At 49.2% G+C, this 25,866-nt stretch overlaps 1 protein-coding gene across 4 annotated transcripts in view; it reads left to right on the plus strand.

Annotated features, from left to right (window-relative positions):
• Positions 1 to 422: 422 nt before the first annotated feature.
• Positions 423 to 25,866, plus strand: part of LOC131091757 (collagen alpha-1(XXVII) chain-like) — a 145,106-nt gene continuing 119,662 nt past the window's right edge. For all 4 annotated transcript variants that reach the window (XM_058037984.1, XM_058037985.1, XM_058037986.1 and 1 more), the window contains exons 1-4: positions 423 to 965; positions 8,670 to 8,740; positions 13,757 to 15,183; positions 24,075 to 24,128. In XM_058037984.1, the coding sequence (XP_057893967.1) occupies positions 910 to 965; positions 8,670 to 8,740; positions 13,757 to 15,183; positions 24,075 to 24,128 (1,608 nt within the window). In that variant the 5' untranslated portion in view covers positions 423 to 909. The remainder of the gene's footprint in view (positions 966 to 8,669; positions 8,741 to 13,756; positions 15,184 to 24,074; positions 24,129 to 25,866) is intronic.

Below are 25,866 nucleotides of genomic sequence, written 5' to 3' on the forward strand. Positions count from 1 at the left end.
AGGCTCCCAGTTTGGTGCTCACCTGCACCAAGTGCTGATCCCAAGGGAAAAGCCATAGCAGGAACTTTATAAGGTGGGTCCAGGCCAGTTTGGGGCTCCTGGACAGGTGAGTGCAGGGGGCTGCAATTTCCATCAGCAGAAGGGTCTGTGCTTCCCTCTCTGGAGCCTGACAGGGTCTTCAATTTTTTCCCTGCAGTTCTGGCCAAAAGAGATTCTTTTTTTCTTCCTTTCTTTCTTTCTTCTTCTTCTCTTCTCTCTCTCTTTTTTTTTTTTTTCAAATTATTTATTTATTTTGTATAATTTCTCGTAAATGCTTCGCTATTACAGAGGAGGGCAGCAGAGAGAGGCAGTAAGGACATCCTTAAATAATTTTCATTTCTCAAAATCTGCCTTTTCCTCTTCTCTCTAAGTCCAGAGGAGAGATCCTTGGGGGGTGGGAGGCACATCTGCATTGCAAATAAAAATAATAATTACAACCACCAACCAACCAACAACAAAAAATGTAACAGCTAAGAGAAAACACTTGAAATCACGGACTTTGGGAATCAGAGATCACAGAAATTGCACTATTTATAAGGAGAGGAGAAAAAAAGGCAAGAAATCCAGCGACCATGGGCCAGCCCGGCTTCCTAGAGTGTACTTTGTGTTCTCTCTCCTTTTTCCAAGGTAATTGCAGTCTGCCGAGAGGGAGTTAAATGGGATTAAAAGATCTGTGTAAGCAAAAGGACCCAGAAGAGAAGGAGGAAGGAGTGAGCCGTCCGGGCCAGGGGTGTCTGTGACACAGCCGAACCCCTTAGCGAGGCACAGAGCCGAGCTCCTGGGAAGGATGTACCCACAAACCGCCTCACCCCCCGATTTCTGATGGATTGCCGCAAAAATTGCCCGAAAGAGACAATGCACTAAAACGTGATGGAGCCGGAATCAGAGCCGGTCTCCAGACTCAGAGCTACAGCGGCAGGCAGGGGGTGAGTACAAACTCCGCTACTCCGCGCTGGGGAAGGGAATCCCGGGCGGGCTGGGGGTGCCGGGGAGCCGCAGGGATTTGGGAACGGGCTGCGGGAAGACATTCCTGTGCCAGGGGATGATGTGAAAACTCCCGCTCTGGAGAGGAGAACGGGCTGTGCGGGCAGGGAGGCCACGCTGCGGAGCGGGGCACGGGGAATGGGGCTGCGCTGTGTGCGGGGATGGACGGGCAGGAGGAGCCCCCCGGCACCCCCAAACCCAGCACAGGGACAGACAGCGGCTCCCAGCCCCGGGGGCTGCTCCGGGAGGCCCCTGCAGCCCCCAGGCTGATGCAGGAGCGGATCTGCTGCCCCTCTCAGCCTCACCCTGCGCGGGGGGGTCCCAGCCCCTCCTGGGAGCATCCTGGGGATGCTGCTGCCACGCTGTCCTTTGGGGACACGGGGACACGGGTGGTGCTGCGGGAGCTGGGAGAGCCCGGGGGGCTGAGGCTGGGTGCTCTTCATGTGCTCGGCACACACAAAACGCGGCTCCCTCTCCATCCGTGCATGGAAGGATCCCGGCGCACACCCTGCCCGTCCCCCTCCTGCCACAGCCGGGAGCGGATTTTACTGTTTTCATTGTTAAACGCGTTGTTGGTGGCGGTTTTGTTGTTGTTGTTGTTATTTTTCCCGGGATCCCGCAAGGGGTTAATCCCGCTGGCTGCGTTGTCGGATGTACTGATGATTTACCGACACTCCCTTGGAAAGGCTGGGATTCTTCTGCCTGGCAGTTTGAAAAAGTTGTGTACAGGATCCCTGTGCCCGGCTGGGCTGGGAGATGGGGGAAAGAGGGGCACCGGGGCCGGAGGATTTGGGGGCAGCCCCCCTCCAGGGCCGGGGTCACCCTGCTGCACCCACCCCATTCCAGAGCCGGGGGTGGATGGGGAATGTGCAGCTCCCTTTGGAGGCTCAGCCTCTGTGTGTGGAGCCACACGGAGAGCCCAGAGCCCTTCCCAGGGGCTGCAACTGCTCTCCTTGACAAGTTTTCTGTGTGTTTATCTACTCACAAGGGCTGAATCTCAGCGCTTTGGGGTTCTTGCGGTGTGGGGGTTTTGTTTGGGATTTAAAAAATAATTATTTATTTATTTATGGCTGTGGCTGTGGCGTGTCTGGTAGCTGCAGCATCTCGCATTTACACCTCTGTAGCTCTGTAGTGCTGGGCATGGTCCGGGAGAACCGGCTGGGAGCGTGCAAGGGTGGCTGGCGTCAGAAAGGGAGCAGCCCCAAGGGGGGGACAGACACAGAAAGGTTCCTTTGAGCGAGCAGGAGCAGCGTGTCACACACAGCGAGGGGACGGGCTGCGCTCTGCAGCGACACTCGGCACCAGCACAGCCACTGGCAGGGCACCGGGCATCACCTACCCATGGGGACAGCGAGATGCTGCCCAGGTGCCAGGTCGTGCCCGGGGACAGCCCGTGTGAGGGCGGTTCGGACCCAGGAGCGGGCAGAGCAGGGGATGCGTGCCCGCTGTGCCCCGTGTGTGCCCGGCTGGCACAGCCCTGGAGCCGTGCAGCGCCCTGGGCAGTGTGCCCTGGTGCGTCCCGGTGCCTCGGAACCAGCGCCCTTTGTCCCGGGTGCTCCCTGGGCTGTCCCCGCCGTGTGCTGCTCCAGTCCCTCCTCAGCAGAGGTCGCTTGCTGCCCTTCGCATCCTCTCCCGGAGGGAATTTCGGTGCTGGGTTTGATTCCCTTGGCTGAGCGCCGTGCATCCCACGGCTCCAGGGTCCCCTTGAGGTCACTGCTCCTGGGGACGGTGCCCTGAGCCCGTGGCTGGCATGTCCTTGGGGTCACCAGGCCACCCTTGCTGCCTGGGGACAGCTGGTGATGGGAGTGATCCCCGTGTGGCACTGGGGGTTCCTCTTGTTCCAGCACTCCTGCAGCTGCCTCTGGAGCAAGGCTGGTGGCACTGGGGGTTCCTCTTGTTCCAGCACTCCTGCAGCTGCCTCTGAGCAGGGCTGGTGGCACTGGGGGTTCCCTCTTGTTCCAGCACTCCTGCAGGTTCTTCTGGAGCAGGGCTGGTGGCACTGAGGGAGTTGGTGGCCCCACAGGACACCTGCAGGTGACAGTGGCAGGGCTGGCTCCTCAGGGGAGGAGCGGCAGTGGCAGAGTGTGCTGCAAGACTTGAGCTGCCAAAGTTTGTAAAAGCAGAAGAACACAAAGTTGTACAGGCTCTTCAAGCTTAGAGTGGCCCTCTTGGCGATTTTTGGTGAGCACAGGCCCCCCAAAACTGCGAGGAGGGTTTGCATTGCATGCACATGGAGCACGTGTCCAGGTGCTGTTCCACTGCAGTGATTTTGGCCCATTCAGCCCCAGTGCCACTTGGTGGCCATGGAGGAGGCTCGATGCTCCTGGAGACCTCAGATGGTGACAGCCTGCTGTCCCAGCCCTGGGCTGGTGGCACAATGCTGCCCTGGGGCTGCCCAGCCCATCTGTGTGCTGGATGAGAAATGCACACGTGGTACCACAGCATCCACTGGGCACCATCAGGGTGGGTCAGCCTGGGAAAGCCTAAAAGGGCTGCAGGGAGCCATGGATCCTTTTAAGAGGAAAAAAACATTGCTTGCAATGTTGGGCAAGTGGTCTGGGGACAGATTATGGCACTGCTGGACAATTCCAGCAATAGGGTGGAAAATGATGTGTGTGCTGCGTGCTTGGGGGTAGAGAGGAGGCAATTGCACCTGGAGATGTGTCCCATGAGGGATAGACAGTGTCATAGTCCAGGACCACCCTCCTGCTACTTCCATGTGTCTGAGTGTGTGCTTTATTAAAATAAAGCTTCAGTTTCATCCCCTTTCTGCACTTGGTTGAGGGGTCAAAATCTGCCCTGCTTAATATCTCAGTTCATGGAGATTGTTACTGACTGAAGGCTGCCCAGGTTTGTGGTGAGACTGGTGTTGGAAATCTCTGCCCAGGGACAAACACAGGGTTTGTGGGGTTTATTTTTCCCCTCTTGCCTTTCTTTGCCAATTTGTTGGGGACATGAGTAGAAATGATGGACGCTTTTACTGAAGCAAAGGGAAACAATGGGGAATTCTATATGGCTCTGCCAAACCCCATTCACAAAATGAAGGAATGCAAAGGCGTTTGTTGGAGGGACAAAAAAGGAGTTAGATGACAGATCAGGCTTAGCACTTCTGTTTGTGGAGAGGGCTCCAGTTACTGGAGAACACAAAGGCCAGGGCCAGCGCTGAGTGTTGTCACTTCACACAGCAGCAAAGCCAGTATCCCCGACAGACAGACAGACAGAGGGATGGGAACGAAGGGCAGAGGAGTGGTGGGTTCCCAGGAAGGATCCCCCACTGTGGAGAGCTGCTGGGAGCTGCCTGCAGGGTGTTTGAGCCTTATCAGTCGGGCATCTCCCATGTGGGGAAGCAGGTTGGCCCCAGGAGCAGCCCAGCTCTGGGCAGGGACACCTTCCTGTAGACCAGGATGGTCTAAGCCCTACCCAACCTGGCCTTGAACACTTCCAGGGATAGGGATTTCATTTTTCCTTACTTAATATTGACATTTTCTAGACCACTCTGGTTTTTTAGTATTTTTAATGACCTTAAGAATGGATTTCTAGGGGCCATATCTCTTTGCCTGCTCAATACTTTTCCTTAAAAATGGAGCTGCTGAATGAGTATTGAAAAGTAATTGTTTCAATTGTTTCAGAAACTTTGCCCTTATCACCCTGGGGCTTTGCAGCAGTGCCTGTGTACAAAATCATTGCCTGGAGGTGTAAGTCAATACCTCATTTATACTGCAGGAGAGGTGCAGCAAAGGAGTGAGCAGGGTCAATATGGGGACATCCACATAGTTGTGTGTTTCCATTGCTCTTGCCAGAAATTTGAGGGGTAGTGGAGAAATACCATCATTTCCAGAAGCCCCAGAAGCTCCACAGAGGAGGCTGCTGGTACAAAACAAGATTTCTACCCCAAAAAGCTGGGATGGAATCGATGCACAGTACAATTTAGAGCCTCAGTTTGTAGGTTGTGATTTCCTTCCTGTTTGTCAAAACTTACAGAATTATCACCTCCAGTCGTGTGCAAAGGATCTTAAGCCACAAGTGCATTTTCTCCTTTTTAAGATACAGTCTGATTTACAGCTAGAAATGCAGGTTTGCCTTTCTTGAAAAGCAATTTTCAGCCTCCAGCTGGCTTTGTGGTCTTTTGAACAGGAAGAATATACACCTGAGTGGAGAAAAGTGGTGGGGGAATTGTTTTTCCACCTTGCAGTAATGTTTGCAATCTCAAAGCCATTTCCCCACTGTAAATGAGGGAGAAAACAAAATAAAAAATTAAATGCTGCCATGGGCCCTAGAAATATTTCCTTCAGCTTCAACCCATCATATAAACAAACAAGATGTCAAAATCAGTTGGATTTCTTATTTTAAGTCAGGGCAAACCTTTTATTTAAAAAAAGCTGAAATTGTTCCAAACCAATTCCAGAAATAGTGGGGAATTAGCTGATCACAATTATTTTACAGGTTGCCTCAGCTTTGTCAAATTGTCACTTCCTCGAGGATAATTTGTGACCAAGTTTACCCTGAAGGCTGTTGTGTTCCTGCTGTCCTTAATTCAGTGCAGGGCTCCATCCCAGCCCTGGTCTGGTCAGAAGGGAATGAGGGTGTTTGTGCCTCTCTGTCCCTCTCAGTTGTGCTTTTCCTTGGACTCCTGGCACTGGGCAGTTCCCTGATCCACAGGAGTTTGCCAAAAGCAGGGAGGTAAATTTGAGCTGTAGTCAGTCAGTAACTTCAGTTTGCTATAAAGGGAGTTGGTGTCTGCATTGGAAAACTGTAAAGGCTCATGTGAGCTTACATCATGTGTGCTCTGGGGCATCCCTACACCCAGGAGCTGCAGCAGAGCTTTGGGTTGGAAGGAACCATGAAAATTCATCTCATTCCACCCCCTACCATGGGCAGGGGCACCTTCCACTGTCCCAGGCTGCTCCAAGCCCTGTCCAGCCTGGCCTTGGGCACTGCCACTGATGGGGCAGCCACAACTGCTCTGGCCAGCCTGTGTCTCACCACCCTCACAGGGTATTTCTTCCTAATATCAACTCTAAATCTGCCCATCTTCAGTTTAAAGCCTTCCTCTTTACCCCTGTCCAAAGTCATTCTCCATCTCTCTTGGAGCCCCTTTAGGCACTGGAAGGTGCTCTAAGTTCTCTCTTGAGCATTCTCCTCTCCAGGATCCTCATTGTGGTACTCACAGAGCCTGTGAATAAAAGAAATAAATGCCTTCAGTGGTGTCTCTTGATAGAGTGAAAATGACTGTTCATGGGAGGAAGCTGAGATAAAGGCAAGGTGGGTTTGATAGCTCTATATAAGGAGAAAAATCTTCTTTACTCTTGCTACTCGAGCTGCTTGTGCAGCTCTGTGGAAAAAGAGCCTGCATTAAAAACCCTGGGATAATTAACAGCCCCATCACTCACACAGCTGCCATTTGGAAGCTGCTTTTGCTTTTTCCATTAAGTTGGTGGATTTTGCCAAAGTGTTTTTCTGCAGTGTTTTGGCACCCGGCCCCGCTCTCAGCTCTGACGGGGTTGGCCATGTGAGGGGTCCAGGAGCAGGGCTGGGGCCAGCTGGATCCCACACTCTGCATCGTCTCCTTTACAGCCCAGGAGTGTCACTGGAATGAAATTACGTGCTGGATTTTCCCCCAAGACTTGTTCTCCCCATTGTATCAATCAACAGGAGTTTGGTTTGTGAAGGTACCCCTCAAAAAAACCCAAAAATTGTACTTCAGAATGTTGTGAGTGGCAGTGGTTGTACAAATTGATCCTCACCAGATCAGGTCCTCACCTCACCAGGTTCTCAATACCTGGGAGTGCTGCTGGTGATGATCCCCTTCCCTGTCCTCCTGTGTTCTCTTCAGGCAGTCAAGCTGGTGATAACCAGTCAGGTCTTCGCTCCATGGAATTGTGTCCACATCTTGAACTCTGTTGGAGATCAGCACAGACATTCAGGCTGTCTTGTGAAGTGGATTTTAGCCTCTCTCACGCCTAACAAAATACTGCCAGAGGTGGCCATGAGGAATCATCCTGTTCTGCTTCCCTTCCTCCACTGTCTGCCCCAGCAGCTCTCCTTGGGCTGGCATTGTCTCCATCCCAACAGCATCCCAAGGGATGGAGCTGTCAGAAAAGAGCCAGGGCTCCCTAGATGGAGATCTCTGGAGCATGGTGAGGGTCTCCTGGTCAGGACATGGCAAAAGAACACCAGGATTGGGCTATTCTTGGCTATTCTTCCATAAACTGAAGCACTCCCAGAGCTCTTGAAATGTGCAGCCTGGTGTCAGGGTGATGGAAACAGCAAAGGAGGACATGGATTGCTTCAGCTCATTTCTTTCCCAGTTGATGTGGAGCACTCCAGGATTTTATCTCTTTAAGCCTTAAAATATTAGTTAATGGCTGGATTCCTGGATGGATTTTTACATTCAAGGCCAGGTTTCCCCCACTGATGTAAATCACTGTGGCTTTGTTTTAGCTCCGGGAAGGGTCTGCTGCACTGGGTGAGGACTGGCCACGGTAATACATTGTCTCAGAGGATGATTTCTCGGGCTAAAGCTGAGGCTTGATGGCAGGAGAAGAGTGGTTTGATTCATGGCTTGTGCCTCAGATGTGGAGAGAGGAGCAAGCTGCACTTTGGTATGGCTTTGCACAGTCCAGTGCTCACCCTGGCTGGGCTGAAGTGACAAACAACCTGTGGATGTCCCACACTGCTGCCTCCTGCCTGAGCACTTTCTGTAGTTCACATTTCTGTCTGTTCTTCCAGCAGCCTCTGCTGATGAAGCTGTTAAATATCCTCTCTAGAAGATGAGGGAATTCAATCTTCAAACTTTCCACTGACAGCTTTAAGTGAGCCTAACCGAGGAGTTTCCCATGTTCTTTAGCTGGCTACAAATCAAGGAAGCTGATGGGGGAAAGGGGGGTTTTTAGCTACCTTTCTGGTAATAGGGTTTTTTTTCCCTGAGCTGCTGTTTTCAATGGCACTTGAAGGCTTAAAGCTGAGCTAACAGAGAGGTTTGTCAAATTCCCTCTCAGCCATGGAAGGGTCTGTGAGAGCACAGGGTTGGAAGTCTGTGGATCTCCCATTTTCTAAACTTTCCTGCCACACCAGGCTTGTGAGGAGGCTCTCAGTGGGTGCTGAGTGGTGAGAAGCTGCCCCCACCTTTGCACCTGGGTGTAAAATGAGGAACAGACCCATGTAGGGGTTTGCATGCTTAGGATATGGTTAAGCAGGAGCACTCAGGATGTGTTTGCTGAGGTGACAGGGCACTGAGTGCCAGCCCATTTCCTCCCCATGTCCCCACAGTGCACTCCTGGCAGGGCTTTGGGGCCTCCCAGCTCTGAATGATTTCTCCATTCCCTTGCATTTCTGGTGGTCTGTCCTGGGTGGGCTGAGTGCCAAGGTGCAGCTGCAGCAAAGACCCAGCAGTGATGGCCCTGCCCCTCAAAACACAGGGCTGCTCCTTGTTCAAGGCTCCTAATTCCCCTGGGAAACCTTTCCACTAAGTTCAGTGGGATTTGGATGGCTTTAAATCAGAAAAAGAAGGTCTCAGCCCGAATCTACTTCCTGCCACTGCATTTGCTGGACTTGGGATCAAGGAGAAGACCTTTAACAATGGAATTGGTTTTGTTACTGTTGTTGTAGAAATGCATTAATTTTTTTTCCTTCTCTTCCATTTTTAGGGGATTCTGCTATCTCTGGACAATATTTTGTTTTACTTGGTTCCTGGGATTCACACAGGGAAATTCTGAAGGTAAACTACACTTCTTATTTTCTCTCTTCCTTCAACAAAAGTAAAAGCCAAGTGCTTTGGTACCAGTGTAGGATTATAACTTAACAATCACTGTCTGAGCCCAGTGCACAGTTAGATGCATTTATTGCTGATGGTTGCAGTAGAGATGATATAGATGGTACAGTTAAGAGCTGGCAAAAGAACCATGTTTTGTACAGGTGATTACGTGTCCCGTAGGATTTTCAGAGCCTGTCTGTCTGGTGGAACTGGTGGGAGTGAAGCACTTTGTGTCTAAAATGTCACTGGCATCCACCTGTACTTGCCAGGACTTAACTGCTCTTAAAAAGTGCCCCTTGAGACTGAGGCTTTATGGAATTAAATGTCTCTGGCAGATTTTTCTGTGACTTTGGTGCACCCCAGGCACCTCTGCCAGCACAGGGGATGTCACATATAGAAATAATGTGAGTTCTAAAGGTAAGAGCAAATTTAAGGGAGGAAAATCGTGCAGGGTTGGTTGACAATAACATGGCTATAGCTGGCTCAGTCTCTGTGCTGTAAGGGAATATTCTATAGGGGAGTGACACCTTCAGCCTGTCCTCACCCCTTCTCCAGACATCACCTCCCTGGTGCTGCCAGGAACAGGACTAGGCTGAGGTACAATAACCAACAACCCTACAAAAGAGATTAAAACTTGAAACCCAACAAAAACACACAAAAAATATTAATCTTTAGCAGTTGATAGTGGGTGCTGATCATCTCTGCAACATCTGTTTGAAAAGGAGCCTTCTCCTCTCAAAATAGCAACACCTTTCCCACATGGTTGCTTTACATGGGTATTTGCTGGAAGTGAACAGCTTCCCCTGCCGTCAGCAGACAGCACTAAGTGGACTAGCAGGCTCCAGGGCTCTCCTCTCAGTCTCTAAAACATGAAGGAAAAATAGAAATTTGGTCAGCACTCAGCTGTCAGCCAGCCCATGGACCACTTTTTACAGGAGGGAGGGAATAGATCCCTGCCATCAGCAATTTTGAAAAATGTAATATTTTCCAAATTCTGCCTCCATGCAAAGGAGGTGAACATCTGGCTGAATTACTTAGTCAAGCAGTTTTCAGAGCAAGTTTTATGTCAGCTCGTAAAGAGGCAGAACAAATACTGTGTCTTGGCATCTTGCTTTTCAAGTAGATTATAATGTGCTGTTTAGAGTCACATCCATCCATCATTTTACTCCTAAGATAATTATGGGTTGGGGCTGTGTCTTTTGTTGCCTTCAATCTAAAGCAAACTCTTTCATTTCACTCTCATTGTGTTTACCTTGGTGTAGTTGATAGCTCCCCTCTCAGATACTTTGTCTGTGATAAAAGAATTTTGAAAAACTTGCCTGGTTTCCACACAATGAGAGAGAGCATTTCCTTCTGGGTGCCAGAAAACAAAACCTTGCAGGGAAGTAAAGGCTGCAAGAAAACATGGGTGACTTGGGGCTGTGTTATCACCCAGGATTTCCAAACATGAGACTCAGCAGCTGTAAGAACTTGTTCACAGGGCAGTGTGAGGATGAAATTCAGCCAATGCTGTGGGATTTTGAAAACACTCTGGCTGTTACTCTAAGGATTAGGAGTCTTCCTGTATGCTGGAAAATCAGGGAACACAGAGGATGATCTTTCCATAAGTGTTACAAAGCCCAAAGATTGTGAGGTGAGTTCATTTGTTGTGTGCTGACTAAAGGTCTGGGCAGTAACTTTTGGAACTGCTGCACTTATTCAACCCAGTTTTAGCTGTGGGCATCACATCTTGGCTGTTGGAATCTGGGAAGCTGCAGTTATTCCTCTCCTGCCTTTTGGCTTCTTTTTCTTATACAGCTTTTTGTGTGGTGAAAGGGGGAGGGAAAGAAAGAGAGGGGAAGGAGAGCAATAAAATATTTTTTCCCCCTTTTTCAGAGATGATCATGGGATTGTTCAGGAATCTCTGTGTATCTCACTTCATGCACAGAGTCTGATAAAAGAGTTTTTCCCAGTTGCTCAAATGTTGCTACTAGCTTTGAGGCACCTGGGATCAGGCAGCTCTAAGTGAATGTCCTTTTTAAATAATGTGTTTTGATGGAAAAATCCACAGAGGGAAAAAGTTTGAAGGGGAAAAAATTCTCTGCTAAACTTGGAGCTGCTTCAGGAAGTCAGAATTACCTTGCATTTCACATTGGTTGATGACATCCATATCCCAGTAGATGTGACCCAACAGCCCAGGACAGTTGGATGGGGTGGAGAGGAGAGGAGATGGGCTGGGTGCACAGGAGCCCTGAGCTCTGTGCTGGACCTAGTGCTGGAAAGTTCACGTGTGTCCTGCAGGAGGATGCTTTATTGGGATTTTGCGTGGGCATTCAGAGTGTGGCTCCACCTTAGCGGCTTTTGAGGGAGAGCAGTGTTTGGGTTGTGCTTTTTTCCCTTAAACACTCCTGGATGCTGTTGCTAACGAGGCATTGGGATTGCAAACAGCAGCAGAAGCATCCTCTGAGCATGGAAACATCCTCAGGTCTTTGCAGAGTAGCTACCAAATAAATAACTCCTAGAGTATGCAGCATCTCCAGCAGAGACAGCCCTGTCTGCCTCTGAGGGAGAACCTAAAAATACACGTAGAAATTGGAAGCTGGAGAAGAGCTGCTTGCTTAAGTGGTAAATTTATTTTCTTAGGGATAAATCCTGATGCCTTTGAAGTCTGTGGCAAAGGTCCCACTTCGCTTCACTAAAGCCAGGCTTTGGCCTTTGGTGTTTCATGAGCCCTGGAGATTATCCAGAATGAAGACACTGTCATGATTCCTCTGCTCAGAGCAGAGGGGAAGGCTACTGAGAGACAGCCCTGTTGGACAATATGGAATAAAAACAGTGGGGGACCAAGGATTTCAGAGTATGGGAGAGATGCTGTCATTAACACTAGGACATGCTGTGCATAAATTACCCCTCTGCACAGAGCGGGAACGTTTCCATCCTTTTCTACATCTGACACACCTTCTCCAGGGTAGTGTCTGCTAGAAAATGAGTCAAGCTGCTTTAAAAAAGGAAGGTGGGAATAAAGCTAAACTCAGGCAAAGTAAATACTGATTGAATCATTCTTAATATACAAAAATGGCTGAGGGTTTTGCCAAAGTCAAGGAACAGAGGTTTTCTCATCACTCTCCTCCCTTCTTGGCTCAAGCAGCATCACAGGTCTCAGACTGCTTGAGTCTACAACCCTTCTGGCCAACACCAAGGGGCTCTTTGTGTGCCAGTTCTCCAAATATTGTGTTCTGTGCAGAATGTTTAATAGTTAAGGGTGAAAGCAGCTGAATACCAAGGCCCCTTTAGAAAATGGGCTAGGTTGTTTTTTCCTTTGGAGGATTGTTGATTTACTTTTAATCTAGGAAAGATGCAATCCCATGGTGTTAGCCATGATTTGCACCAGCAGCTTCCTGAGTGTTAAATTCTTGCCTTGCAACATTAGCATTTGGGTTGTTCACCCAGACTGGCTTCCCCAAGGAGCACTGAGATGGGAGAGTTGGCTGGTCCAGGAGTGGTGGGGATGGCATTTGGGCAGGAAGAGGAGAGGCAGTGCAGTTATCCTAGCTCACTGTCACAGTGCTGGTGTCACAGAGTCATGAACACCTTAACAGGGTCATTTGGGTTGGAAAATCCTTACAATCATCAAATCCAGCTGTTAATCCAGGGCTGCCAAGCCCACCACTAAACCATTAGATGTCCCCAAGTGCCACATCTGATGTCTTTTGAGCACTTCCACGGATGGTGACTCCACCACTTCACTGGGCAGCTCTTTCCAATGCTTTACAAACCTTTTGGTAAAGAAGCCTTTCCTACTCTCTATTCTAACACCCTCCACTCCCAGCACAACTTCAGGGCTTTTCCTCTCATCCTATTGCATGTTACCTGGGAGCAGAACCTGGCTACAGCCTCCTGTCAGGGAGTTGTAGAGAGTGAGAAGTTCTCCCCTGAGCCTCCTTTTCCTCTAGGCTGAGCTCCTTTAGCTGCTCAACAAGGACCTTTTTCAGGTCTGGGCACATTTACCTTTGCAGCTTTGCTCACGTAGACCTCGGCATCTTCTCCTGAATAATTCAGCTGAGGCTGCTGCCAGCTGGCCCCAGTTTGTGCTGCTGGTGCCTGCTAATCTGAGCTGTGAATGACTCCTGATAGACCTCAGGGGCAGAGCAGGGGGTTCTGCTTGTCTGTCCATTGCAAATTCCTCCTGGAGTTGGGGAAGAAAGGTCCCCTGGGCATCAATCCCAATCCTGGCTGGAGCAAGGCACCTGACTCCTAGGTGACATTATACAGGAGGCAAATCTCACCTCCACTACTCAGTGACAGCCCTAACCAATTTCTGAGCTCTTCACAAACCAGGTCTGGTTCCAAGCTATTAAAATAATTCATTGCTGTAAGATGATCTGCTGGGAAAAAAAAAAAAAGTACTGTTGAGAACCTTGAGTAGTTCACTGGGTGTAATGTTTTTCATGCTGGGAGGCACCTGCACTTCCCTAAACTCTCCAAAGATCAAAAGCTGCTGCTTGCTAGCTTGGAGAGAGACAGATACAAGGCTTTTGCTTCCTCTGGAAGTTTTGTTACTTGCCCTCTGGGGATACAAAATTTTGCAATCCCAGCTCAATCTGTTGCTCGAATTCCTTTCCAGCTATGTGGTCAGTACTCAGAATTAAATCCCAGGAAGAGGACTAGGGGTGCTCAGTGGGAAATTTCCTCGTAGTGAGGTCAGCTCCCTCCAGAACATCTGAGCTGGTCCCTGGTGGGACAGGAGAACTCACCAGATGCACCATGGAGCTGATGCATTTTGGCAATTCTTGGAAATCACATTGAGCTTGCTCCTCACACAATGTGAGATGTGAGAAGAGCTGTTTGTTCTCCATGCTGGTTATGGGATTGTATATGTGAGAGGGTGGGATTAGATATGCAAATTGGGATTTCCTGTAATTGGAAATTTGTGCACGGATTGGTTTGACTTCCCTCCACACCCATCCAGCGCCTCACATAATCTTTGTGCTTCCCTTTCAGATGTGGATGTTCTTCAAAGACTGGGCCTGTCAGGGAAAAGGCCATCGAGTGGATGGTCCTCCTCACGTGCAGCTCCTCAAGGAGTCATTCCTTTCAAGTCAGGGGTCATCTTCACGCAGCGGGCCCGTGTGGAAGCCCCGCTCAGCGCCCTGCTCCCCGCGGGCTCCAGCTCCGACCTGCTCCTGGTGCTGAGCCTCTGCTCCCACCGCATCAACAACGCCTTCCTCTTTGCTGTCAGGAGCAAAAAGAAAAAACTGCAGCTGGGGGTCCAGTTTGTGCCCGGGAAGATCATCGTGTACGTGGGCCACAAGCGCTCTGTATATTTTGATTACAATGTCCACGATGGCCGGTGGCACAACATGGCCATCAACATCCGTGGCCAGACTGTCACTTTATTTACTTCTTGTGGGAAGCGCAGAGTACATGCGGATTTGCATTTTAAAAAGGACGAGGTGTTGGATCCACAAGGATCTTTCCTCTTTGGGAAGATAAGCCAGCACTCCGTGCAGTTTGAAGGAGCCATCTGCCAGTTTGATATTTATCCTTCCGCCAAGGCAGCTCATCATTACTGTAAATACCTGAAAAAACAGTGCAGGCAAGCAGATACCTACCGGCCAAACCTGCCCCCTCTCATCCCCCTCCTGCCCAGAGATCCCAGTGCCTCCCCCAGCACCCCACAGCATACAGAGCCCTTGCTGCAGGGTCTGAAAAACCTGACCACTGCTGCCCCAAACTTGGAGTTTGGCAGGGTCACTGCACCCCTCAAGACAAGGGGTTCAGGTACAACAACAATCCCCACATTGCTGTCAACCCCACCATCACGGCCAAGACTGACCACCAAAGCCACCAAGGTCACGGTGGCCCCACCTGTTGTGTCAAGTCCCAAACCACAGGTACCCACCCAGTCCCCTCGGGGCGTGGGGACAACCCTCAGGGTGTCTCAGCCCACTCCCAGCACACGCAGGGAGAAAACTCCTCTTCCCACCGCCAAAAGGGCCCCACCAACGAGCCAGAGCCTGGTCACGGCCAGCAGGAAGGAGTCTGAGCAAGAGACCAAAAAGAAGACCAACCAAAAACCAACCACTGAGCCCCCTGAAGTGCTCAGTACTGCAAAGCCGCTGAGGAGAGTGACTGATAACACCACGAGCAGTGTCCACCTGGTTACCCTGAAGCAAACCCCGCAGAACCCGAGCCGTGGGCCCACCCCCAAGAAGCCGTCCCCCACCAGGAGAGTGGATCCCAGCACCATCCCTCTGGTGTTCACCAAGCCACCCCTGGGCTCTGCCCGGCCCAGCTCTAGGGCCAGGGCCTCCAACCTCACCACCCCAGCTGCCACAGATGGCTATCAAATCTTTGACCCCTTGGGACCCACCCCGTTTCCATTTTTACTGGGATTTCCAGGAGTGAAAGGAGAGAGAGGACCTCAGGTAGGTTCAGGCTCTTCGTGGTGGCTGTTCCCAGTCACAGCTCGGCTCAAGGGCTGGCAGACCATGAGCTCCAAGGGTTTCTGTGAAGCTCATCCAAGTGTGGCAGCCAAGCCCTGCTGCATTCCTGATCATCACGATTCTAGCATAAATCTCAGTTTGAACCTGAGTGTTCAGTGATGGTGGATGCCATGAAACATTTGTGGTTTAAGTTGCTCCTTTACATCAGATTTTTTAAAAGAAAGGAAAAAAAAAGAGAAATCCCACCTTCTTTTCCTTTAAATTGCTGGCTAAAACTTTAATGACCAGGTTGGCGCTATCTTCCACACCCTTGGTTTATCTCTGGTCATCTTCCATAGAAAACCCAGATGCCTTGAAAACATGCTTTAAGTTAACTATTTCTTGGCACTTGTTATTAATTTGTTTTGTATCTGATATTCACAAATCTAGAAAAGCGCCCCGTTCCAGCAAATGCAAGTGCAGAGATGGCTTCAGAATTTACTTTTTTCAACAAAGTCTCATTTGTTTTTATGGTATAAGTTTTTCTTGGGTGTTTTGTTCTGGTTTTTATTTCTCATAGCCTGCACTTAAAACATGCAAAAAGTTTCCTTTATAAATTTAACTACTGCATTCCACATAAAAAATAACTCCTTTCAGGTTGTATATATTGGCCATTATAAAAGCATACACACATTTTGTAATGCTGAAAGCACTCAGGCCCCACTAATTATCTCCTGGCTGTTCTTCTCTTTTTATTCCAAATTTGAGAATGCAAACATGATCTTTAAACTGGCCAACTTTTAGGAGGATTTGGTGTTCCAGCCCAAACTGTCAATAGGAGAGGGGGGTTGTACATGTAAAATAAGTTTCTCCCAGACAGAGCCTTTGGTTGCCAAGATCCAGCCTAGAGGGAATTTTTATAGCTGACTTCTTAAAATAGTGAAAGAAGAGTTTACAATGGAAATATTGAGGCTGGTGTAAGGAATGACCAGCACTTGTCTCTGCAGAGCTGCTCCTTGGTGCAAGTAACACCTAAAGTGGAATGGTTGGGTCTCCCCAGGTCCTCAGTGGGAGATGAGCAGTTTGTGTTTCCTCCTGTCCCATCTCAGAGCTGGGTGGTGATTTCTGTCCCTGTTCTTTGGCTATGGAGTCACCCAGGGTGGTGTTTTGTTCCCAGGTTGGTGTTTTGTTCTCTGGGAGAGGTGAAGGTGACCCTGGGCAGGGGTTGAGAGTGGGCAGCAGGCACCCATCCCTGATGGAGTCTTGCTGCTTGGAGGAGTTTTGCTAGATCCCTGAGTAGACAGAACAAGCTCCAGCAATTTGATCTTTGTGCAGGCTTCTGTGTTTTGTGGAGAGTCATTTCAGGCGTATTTCCAAGAGAAATCCAGCAGCTGTGCATTTCCCTTAAAACACCACTTAGCTTTAAGGGGTGAATCTGGATGCTTGCTCCAAGCCCACCACAATCCTGACCTCTGCCACCTCCTTGCTCTTCAAGTGTCATGAGGGTGACCAAGCTCTAAGCCCCTGCAATGTAAAGAGCTTATTATTGAACTGGAGTGGAAAATCTCTCTCAGGCTTGTGAATCATAGCAAAGAAATGGATTCAGGCTGTGAAGGGCTGAGGGAAGAGATGGCAGGGTTTTTCCATCCTGTCTGAGAACAACTGGAGTCCTGAACCGAGGGAAAGGAGAACTTTCTGAGGCTCTGTCTGGCCTTATTCTCTTTGACTGCTGGAAACAAAATCAGGGCTTGGGGAGGGAAAGGTTATGGCTTGGCTGGAGCTGGCTGCCACACGGAGCTCAGCAGCTCCTGTGAGTCACTCAGAGATCTCTGTACCACGCTTCCTTGGATGTCTCTGACGTGGGAAGGGAAAGAGGAAAAAATATCAGAATGGGGATGACATGTTGAGAAATTAATGCAGCACGTCCATGGCCAGATGAGCATGTTTGAGGGCAAAGTGCTGATAAATGTTCTGTGCCTGAGTAATTACCTGGCGCCATCCTCGTGCTGCCGTTCCTGATGAGGTCAGTGATATCCCAGCCTGGCCAGGCCAGGGAATGGGCTGGGAATGTCATCTGCTGTCTGCACAGAGGGAAGGAGAAGGTGATTAATTAGTTTTCCCAGTTGCTGCCTGATACAAGGTCTCTTCAAGAAGATTGTCACCCTGAGGAGGGAGGTGTGGGGGAAACTGTTTTCTGCCTGTTCAGCAAGAGTTGGGGCCACCTTGACTGTGGTTTCTGGGCAGAGTGGCAGCCACAGAACCCTTCCACCTAGAGAAAAAGGACTGTTGTTCATCCTGATCATCCCAATGGCAGCCATGGTGTGAGGTTGTGAGGTACTAATGACTCAGGCCCTTAAGGCTTTGTGAATTCTACTAAAATAACCAATGAAATATTCTTAGCTGTGCAGAAAGGCCCCATCCAACAATAGAGGAAGGGTTTGATGGTAAGAGGAGTGTGAGCAAAGGACTGAAAGGATTTATTTAGGAATAAAATTCAGCACCCTCCATGTATTAATCTGTCTTGAAGGACCACTAGGATACTGTGCAAAATGGAGACACTGTATCCCACATGCAACTCAGGCAGAGCATTAATTCTTCAGGAGAATTGGGTTTGCTAGCAGCTAGAGGAGGGAGGGCAATATGTTCTTAAAAAAGAAAAACTTCTTGGGAACCATTAATAACCACAAGCATTTGGGATCTCAGCTCTATGGTTTTTTGGAGGGGAGGAATAACAAAAGGAACACCCAGATATCGTGCGAAGTTAGTAACGCAGCACTGACTCAGCAGCTGGCAAAAGTCCCTCTGGATCATCCCCACTGCCCAAAGCATCCCAGCCAGCCTTGCTCCAGAGCTCCAGGCCCTGCAGCATGACCCCAGCACGTGGCTGGAAGTAGCCTAAAACCCCCCTCCAAACAAAAATTCTTACTGGAAAATAGTATCTGTTGTGAGCATGTCAAACTCTTGCGCTGTGATGTGGTGGGTATTTGAATCCTCCAGTGGATGGGGTGTCATTTGCTTGCCTAGACCAGCAGCAGGTTTGGCAGGGAGATTCTGGGGGGCTGCTGTAGCCTCTCCCCTACCACCAGCACCACCTGCCAGGTAAAGCTGTGCTAAACCCCTTCCCTGGCATGGTTGGGGTCTAGCACAGTGTACCCCAAGTCAGATCTTTCTCCTCCTATACAAAGCTGCAATTCTGTCCCTACAGCCAAGCCTCTTGACAAGCCCTAAGGGTTATCTTTAGAGCAAGAAAACCACCCCAGATGCTGAATGTGCAGGCTGTGGAAGTGCTGAGTAACAGAAGAGGAGCAGGGAGTGCTTTTGAAGGACACCCCAAAACCCCAGCCAGAGGACAGGGGGGCTCACCCGCTCAGTTCCAGCTGCACGGCCAGGCTGGAGGCAGTGGGGGTGCCTGGCAGGCTGCTCCCTCTCCCTCCCTCTCTGCAAGGCACATGTGTTTCCAAGGTCCCCAGTCTAGACTGCTCCAGCTGCCATCCTCTGCACGAGCAGTTTGTCTTGGAGCACAGCTCCTTCCCTAAAGAAACAATCCCAGCCAATTCAATCAGTGGGCAGGGGAGAGAGGTGACTGGAAACACAGATAAAATATATGAAGTGCCTATTTCCAGTCCTCCTCACACCAGAAAAGGATGTTTGAGCTGCCAGCCCGTGATAAATTAAGGAACACACAACGTGTTTCAATATCTGTTAATGAATGAGTCATATTAATAATAAAAAAAGAGAGACTGCATGCTTTGTATAATGCATGAGGAAAGTTTTATCCTTGCTCACATAACTGGATCAAATTTTTTTGGTGATTTAACCGGAAATATCCCAGAAGGGAAATCTTGCAGGCAAATGACCAAGCATCAGAGAGGTCTGTTTGTGTAAAATAAAGTTAATTTTGAAGAGAGATAGTTGATAGTGGGTTTGAGATAAATGTGCTGCAAAGGATCTAGGACTGTACAAATATATACAAGTATTTTTATAAATTTTTAAAAATAGAAAGTGAGTAGTAGAGTAGGTGATCCCTGTATTCCTTCCCAGCCTTTCAGGCTGCCTTCCAAGGTCTGGGATCACTGCAGTGCCCTGCAGAGCCTGTTCCTGAAATGTCTCCATAGAAAAGTGCCTTTCATCAAGCTGGAACACTCATATTTTGTTGTGCATTGTGCTGCTGCCCTGTGAGGAGCCCAGTTGTGGACAAGGACCTTTGTGTGATAGGTGTTGCACAGACCCAGAGCAAACATCTGTGCCTGGTGAGGAAATTGTGTTACAAGGCTGGCTCTGCACCAGCAGCCCAGCTCCTGCCAGAATTATGAGGGTTTTTGTTTTTACACTGGTTGAAACCCAGACATGTCCAAATTTTAATACGATAAGCCTGCCTTGGAGAAGAAAGTAACCAAAGTGCTGGGAGTTTTCCCCCTTAAAATCCTAGCTTTGTTTTAGGCAGTTTTTGAAGCCTGGCAATGAGAGAGGTGAGGAGAGGTTGCCAGGCTGTTGAAAATGAGGGGTTTTCTCCTCCTCGTCTCCTAAGCTGGGAATTTTGAATTCCAGTGCTTGTCTGTGCTGGTGCTTCCCAGACATAGAGGCCTAAAGGGTAGGTTTGTGGCTGTGGCCATCTTTCCTGTAGGAATATTTCTTTTCTTCTTGGAAGAAAACAGTTCAGGTCCTTTATCTGCAGGGGGAATGTCACTCCCTGCTCAGAACATGGTGCCAATGTGGCGAGAAGCTTTTGGTGTGTTTTCTGAACTCCTTTTTAAGTTGACTTTTACTACAGCTGAGAAAGAGGAATGTTCTCTCTTCTCTCCTTAGTCCCAGCAGCATTTTGCACTTCTGAAACTGAATTTTCTGGGACACAGGAGAACTGTGCCACCAGCGGCTGGACAGAAATACATTGGGAATACCCTAAAGTAAATTTGTCCATCTGTCAGTGTGCACTGGAGTATGAGCTGTAATAGTTTCCTGGGAAATCTCAGCTCTTTGCTGCCAGGCTGAGAACTCACCCCTGGGGAAACCATTACAGGAATCCTTTGCTATCTGACCAAGTTGATTCAGCAGTCATTTCCCAATTTCCAGCACCAATTCTTGTACTCAGTGGGCTCTAATTCAACAGCAGGTTTGGCCTTGCTGAGTTTGGAGCTCAGAAGGCACCTTGCTCCCTGCAGCACTGCTGTGGGCAGAGGAAGCAGTGAGGGGGCTCACACTGTGGGAGAGGCAGAGGTATAAATTAACAGCAAGAGGAAATGGCAAGATTTCCCTTATCCTCAGGGTCCCATGTATTTTCCTTTCAGACAAGCATGTTTAATTTTCCATTTGCAATTTGAAGCTCAGAGAGCTAAGATTAAAAAAAAAAAAAAAAAAAAAGTCCCTTTTGCAGCAGCAAGTTTCCCAGCAGCAGCTTAGAATAAATCCTGTAATCATTTGGTGGGGTCGCTCGTCATTGCTAATGCTACCGTGGGAAACTGAGAAGGGTTAAACTTTATTGTGGCTGCCCTGAGCTGCTTCAGGAGCTGTTCAGGCTGGTTAACAGCTCAGCTGTTTGGCTTGAGAAGAGAGAGAGAGAATCTGTTGCTGCTGCTGAGTTTCCCCTTGATCTCTGCTTTGCTTTGTGTGATAACAGGGTGGGTGTTCTCTGGCATCCCTCTGCAGAAGGAGCAGGCAAGGAGCCAGAGAGACAAGAGCTGCAGTGCCAGGGGCAGGAGCTCCCCACAGGAGGCTCCATCCCTGTGATGGGAGGGCAGGACAGAGCACTGATACCCTCTTCCCACTGCCAGCAGCAGAAATCCTGCTGCCCTTGGAGCACTGCCCTCTGCTCCTGCTGAAACTCCCCAGGGGTGCCCTAAGGGACAGTGCAGAGGTCCCCAAAGGCTCTGTGTGACCTGAGCTGTGTGTGCAGGCTCACTGATGGGCATCTCCTGACTGCATCCGTCATTTGTAAGAAGCTGGGCCCTCACCCAGCCCTTCCCCTCTGGATGCACACTTTCCTTGAGTGAATTTCAGCATTGCTCTCCCCAGTTGTGACATGTGGGGCTCTTGTCCCTGAGCTTGAGCCACTTCTCTGAGAGGAGGGATTGAGAGGCAGAGAGGAAAGGAGGCACCAGGAGGGCACAGCCCATTTCCCATCCAAGCCAGCCACCAAGGAACTGAGAAATGTGACAAATAAACACAAAGTGGCCTCACAGGGTGTCACTTCTCAGCACTGCCTGTGCCCATCCTGCCCCACTCCTTTTCCACCTGCACTGGCTTCAATTTAAGTGGTCACATCCTTTCCTTCTGCAGTTACTGTAGTGCCTGGCACCTTTGAACCACCCATCCCACCTTCCCCTTATCCCTCTTACTCCTCAAGCAAGGAAAAAATGAGTCTGGAGGGATGGCAGATCAAAGCACCATGGCAGGGACTCCTGAGCTGTGTGGTGTCTGCACTTCAGGCTTTGTGAATTCTACTAAAATAACCAATGAAATATCCTTAGCTGTGCAGAAAGGCCCCATCCAGCAGCAGAGGAAGGGTTTGATGGTTGGATGCTCTGTGCAGTGTCTGCTCTGTGCTTTTCCAGCTTTTCCATCCTTTCTCTTACCTCTGTATTCCCACTCCAGTGCTGGTGTTAACTCTCTCCTTATTTTTGTGTTAGTTTCAGTCTGTTCTGAGCAGCTCACACTTTGGAGAAGGTTTTTGCTCAAGCAGCCAATTACAATTGCAGCTGCTGTTAGCAGGAAGGTGGAAAAGGTCACCTCAATTCTGGTACAGGGGGAATGCCATGCTCACACAGTTGCATCTCCTCTTTTACCTCCTCTAAGGGTGTAAATGGGGATGGGTTTTGGTGGAGGAGAGATCAAGGACTTGGATTAATCTCTGATAAACTCTTATTAAACCTGTTGCTGCCTCAGTTGCACTGGATTCATGGTTTGATAGTTATCATCCCAACTAAAATGGCAGGGGGATATTTTTAATAAAATCTGGGATTCTGGAGCACAATTATACATGAGGCTTAAAAAAACCCCTACAATTACGTGTCTATTTGCACAGCTGTATAATTGCATTATGCACGGGGCCCTGAGCTGGCACAATGGCAGGTTAAAACACTGGGATATTGCTAAAATCAGGGTCAGCTGTATCAATGAGGGTTGTTAATACAAAGAGCACTAATACTGTGTTAGCCAGCAGCTGGCAGAGGGGTCAGATGAAGTGTCCCACACTGTGGAGATGGGACATGTCCAGGGCAGGCAGGCAGGGGCTCATGTGGTGACGGAATTCCATCCCTGTGTCACACTGAGGGACATTACCTGTGGCTCACGTGGTGACAGAATCCATCCCTGTGTCACACTGAGGGACATCAGCTCTTCTGTGCTGTGTAATCTCCTTTAAAACAAACATTTCCTTGTTATCTTCACTGCAGGGATAAAAAGTTGCTATTTATTTGTTGTGCTGATAAATTAATAGCACAGAAGACGCTGGGTTTTGCTTATGCCTTCATTGAATTTTTTTCCTACTGTGCCAAGTTTGGCTGTTTAAATAGACAGATAAGACTTTAGATAATGGACTTTTATACAACTTAATGTGCTGTTTATATGTGGGAGGGTTGGTAATATCAGGGGAATATTTATCCATTGGTTACCTGTACGGTTGAGGCAAGCTTTCTCTTTCCAAAATCTTTTCCTGGGCATGAGATTTGGGGTAGGGATCTCCTGGGTTGATTTTTCCTTACTGAATCATGCCCTTGGTGATTCCTGGGTGCTACACTAAAGATCTTGAGCTTTTTGGCTCCTGCTCATGGCAGCACCAGCCTGAGCAGCTCTGAGCAGCAGGGCCAGCCTGGCAGGGAGGAGATCCCACAGGGATGTCCAGTGGGAAGGGAGCAAAGTCAGAATGTGGCCATGGGGATCATCCTGCATTGCTCCATGCCCTGCACCTTCATCCCTGTGGAATGCTGTTCCTGCCATGCAGGCAAGGAGCTCAGGCTGCCCTCCAAACAGCCCTCACTGGCTGCTCTGGATGTGTCTCCACTGAATGCAATGGAAACTTGTCTTTTGTAGCAAGCTACCAGAATATAAATCCTCTGGGAGACTCTTTAATTAGCAGTTATTCTTGTCAGACATGTTTGGCTTGGGGGAAAAGAAGTTTTGAGAAGTTATTAGGAGTTGCAGATGGCTCTCCAGAAATCTGAATTCTCCAGCCCATTGGAAAATAAAAGAATAAATAGATGGACAAATTCAAACCTCGTTGGTTAAGTATTTTTTCCTAACCTGTTTCAGATCAGTGCACAGCTGGGCTCCTGATATCTCCACGTTGTTCCTCCGTCTTACAAGAGCCCCCACTACTCTGACGTGTATGCCCCGACCTTTCCTTTGCTACAGAACCATATTTAAGAATTTCCAACATTGACACCAATTTTATTACATTTTATAACCTGCTGCTCTGAAATATGAAGTGCTGGGGTTGCACATGATCACAGATTTTGTTGTAACTCATGTAGGAACCTCCAACACCAAGAGCTGCACGTGTCCATCTGACAGAGATCAGAACACACAATGTGCTTCCCTTGCCAAGGTGCTAACACAGGGCAGGAAAATCCAAAGCTGGGACACAGCACAGGTCCAGGAGAGGGGAAGCACGAGGCACAGCTGTGATCCTGGGAATGCAGGCTGCAGCAGGAAGATGGGGATGCTCTGTCTCTGCTCTCTGGAAATACGTGCTCCTGCAGATGTTTCTGTGCATTTTTATCCCTTTATAGCAATAGCATAAGTTGAAGGAAGTTTTGGCTGTGATGCTGTAATTGGCCCTTCTCCACAGGTCTTCTCCAAATGGTTGTGTTATGGGTCTCTCTCTTTGTGAAGCACTGCCAGGAGCACCATTCTGTTACAGAACATCACTAATCACTGTTTTTATTTTTTTGTTTTTCTAGGGCCCACCAGGTCTGCCAGGCTTACCAGGACCCCCTGGCAAGAGAGGTTCTCGAGTAAGTGCTTTAAAATTTCCTTCTATTTGTATTTGAATCTGCCTGTCCTGTTGTTCCAAGGGCTGCTGTAGCTCCTGTGGCTGAGTGATGATTTCTTCAGGAGCCTCTCTGTTGAGCTCTGGTCTCCTTCTCTCTCATTCCCTGCTGGAGGTTTCCACACTGGTGATTTGCAGCCTCCTTGAGCTAAGGTTTGGCATCAGCAAAGGCTGAGGATGGATGTTTCCAAATGGCTGTCAGGAGAATGAGATCTGTCTGTCTCATTTTGTTTCCAGTATCTGTTCCTTCTTGCAAGCTGAATATTAGCTGAATATTAGCTTTGGCTGCTTTCTGTGCTCCCCTTCCCTCTCCCCAGCTGCATGAATTGTTTAGTTCAAGGTCCTCCATTGGTGGGACCAAGGTACAGGACCAAGGACTCAGCACACCCAGAGATGAGTGGGTTTTGTTCCCCAGAGCTGCTCTCTGACTCCTTTTCAAGCTCTAAAGCAGAATGCCTTATCAGCTCAGGAATTCGCAATGGCTCTCGCAGAATTTCTTCCTCCCCAAAACGAAATTCTGCTGCAGATCTTTGAACACTGAGTGCTGTGCTGAGGAAACATCTGGAGCTGAGTGCTGCAGCTAGCTGTGAGAAAAGCAGAAAAGCCTCCTGCTCTGGCCCAGCTCTCCCAGGGCTGGGCAGAGTGCCTGACCTGGATACGGAGCAGTGCTGGCGCTGCTCTCCTGGCAGCTTGGGGCTGCTTTCCTGGGAGCACAGGGCTGTCCACAGGGTGCAGCCATGGATCCCCTTCCCTCAGCACTGCTGTGGGCTGGGAATCCAGAGGTGTGAGTGTCTGAGGCTGGAGGAAGGGAATATTTGGATCTGTGATTCAGGCAGCGTCCTGGCCTGGCAGCAGAGGGAGATTTCCTCACACATCCTTGGCTGAGCCTCAGGCCCCGTGTAATGTCTTTAAAGAGCAGGCAGGAGGCTGAGCTGGGAGGCTCTCAGGCATTCCCCCAGGACACTTGTTACACTCCTGTGAGATCTCACAGTGACCAGCAAAAACAAACTCATCTGCTTTCTCCAGCAGTGAAATGCAGGAGCCCTGAGCCTGGGCCGGTGGGAATCAAAAGCTGATTTGGGCTGTAAGTGAGGGGGTTAGGCAGCACCAGGCTCATGTTTATGGATGGGACAATCTGTTTTTAGTGAAGCATCAGCCCTGATATCTTCTGTCACAAGTGCCCAAGCTGCTCCCACCTCAGTGATTGCCCAAAGTTTGCATTTCTTGGCATCCCCATTAAAGCTGGAAGTTGTTTCCTACCCCAGCTCATTGCTTATGAGGGGAGTTTGCTATTACTCCTGGCAATCCCGTGGTTTGCAAACTAAACTGCAACTCTGGAGCCCCCAGCTGCATCCCCTGCCTGCTGTATGAGTGACCAAATTTCAGCTCCACAGCCCAATTCCACTTGAGTTTCTTCTGAAGGAAATAGCACCACGGAGGCTGTGTCACAATTGTCTGTCATTCCCCAGGCTCCATCCTATATTTAAGATGATCCTCTGGAAGACAATAAGCAACAGAGGTTTCTGAGCTCAGTCCCTGCCAGAGGTGCTGAGAATTGGTCCAGGAAAGAGTTCCCAGTTAGGAAGTGCTCAGCACAGCTGAGCCTGGCTTGGCTCAGGCCCTTCAGAGAGGCTGTGCTAATTTTGGGAGGGGGCACAAGGGTCACTCTGTGAATGTCTGGCCTGGAGCACTGGAGACAGGAC

The sequence above is a fragment of the Melospiza georgiana genome, chromosome 20, assembly GCF_028018845.1.
Source record: "Melospiza georgiana isolate bMelGeo1 chromosome 20, bMelGeo1.pri, whole genome shotgun sequence".
In the NCBI taxonomy this organism is placed as follows: domain Eukaryota; kingdom Metazoa; phylum Chordata; class Aves; order Passeriformes; family Passerellidae; genus Melospiza; species Melospiza georgiana.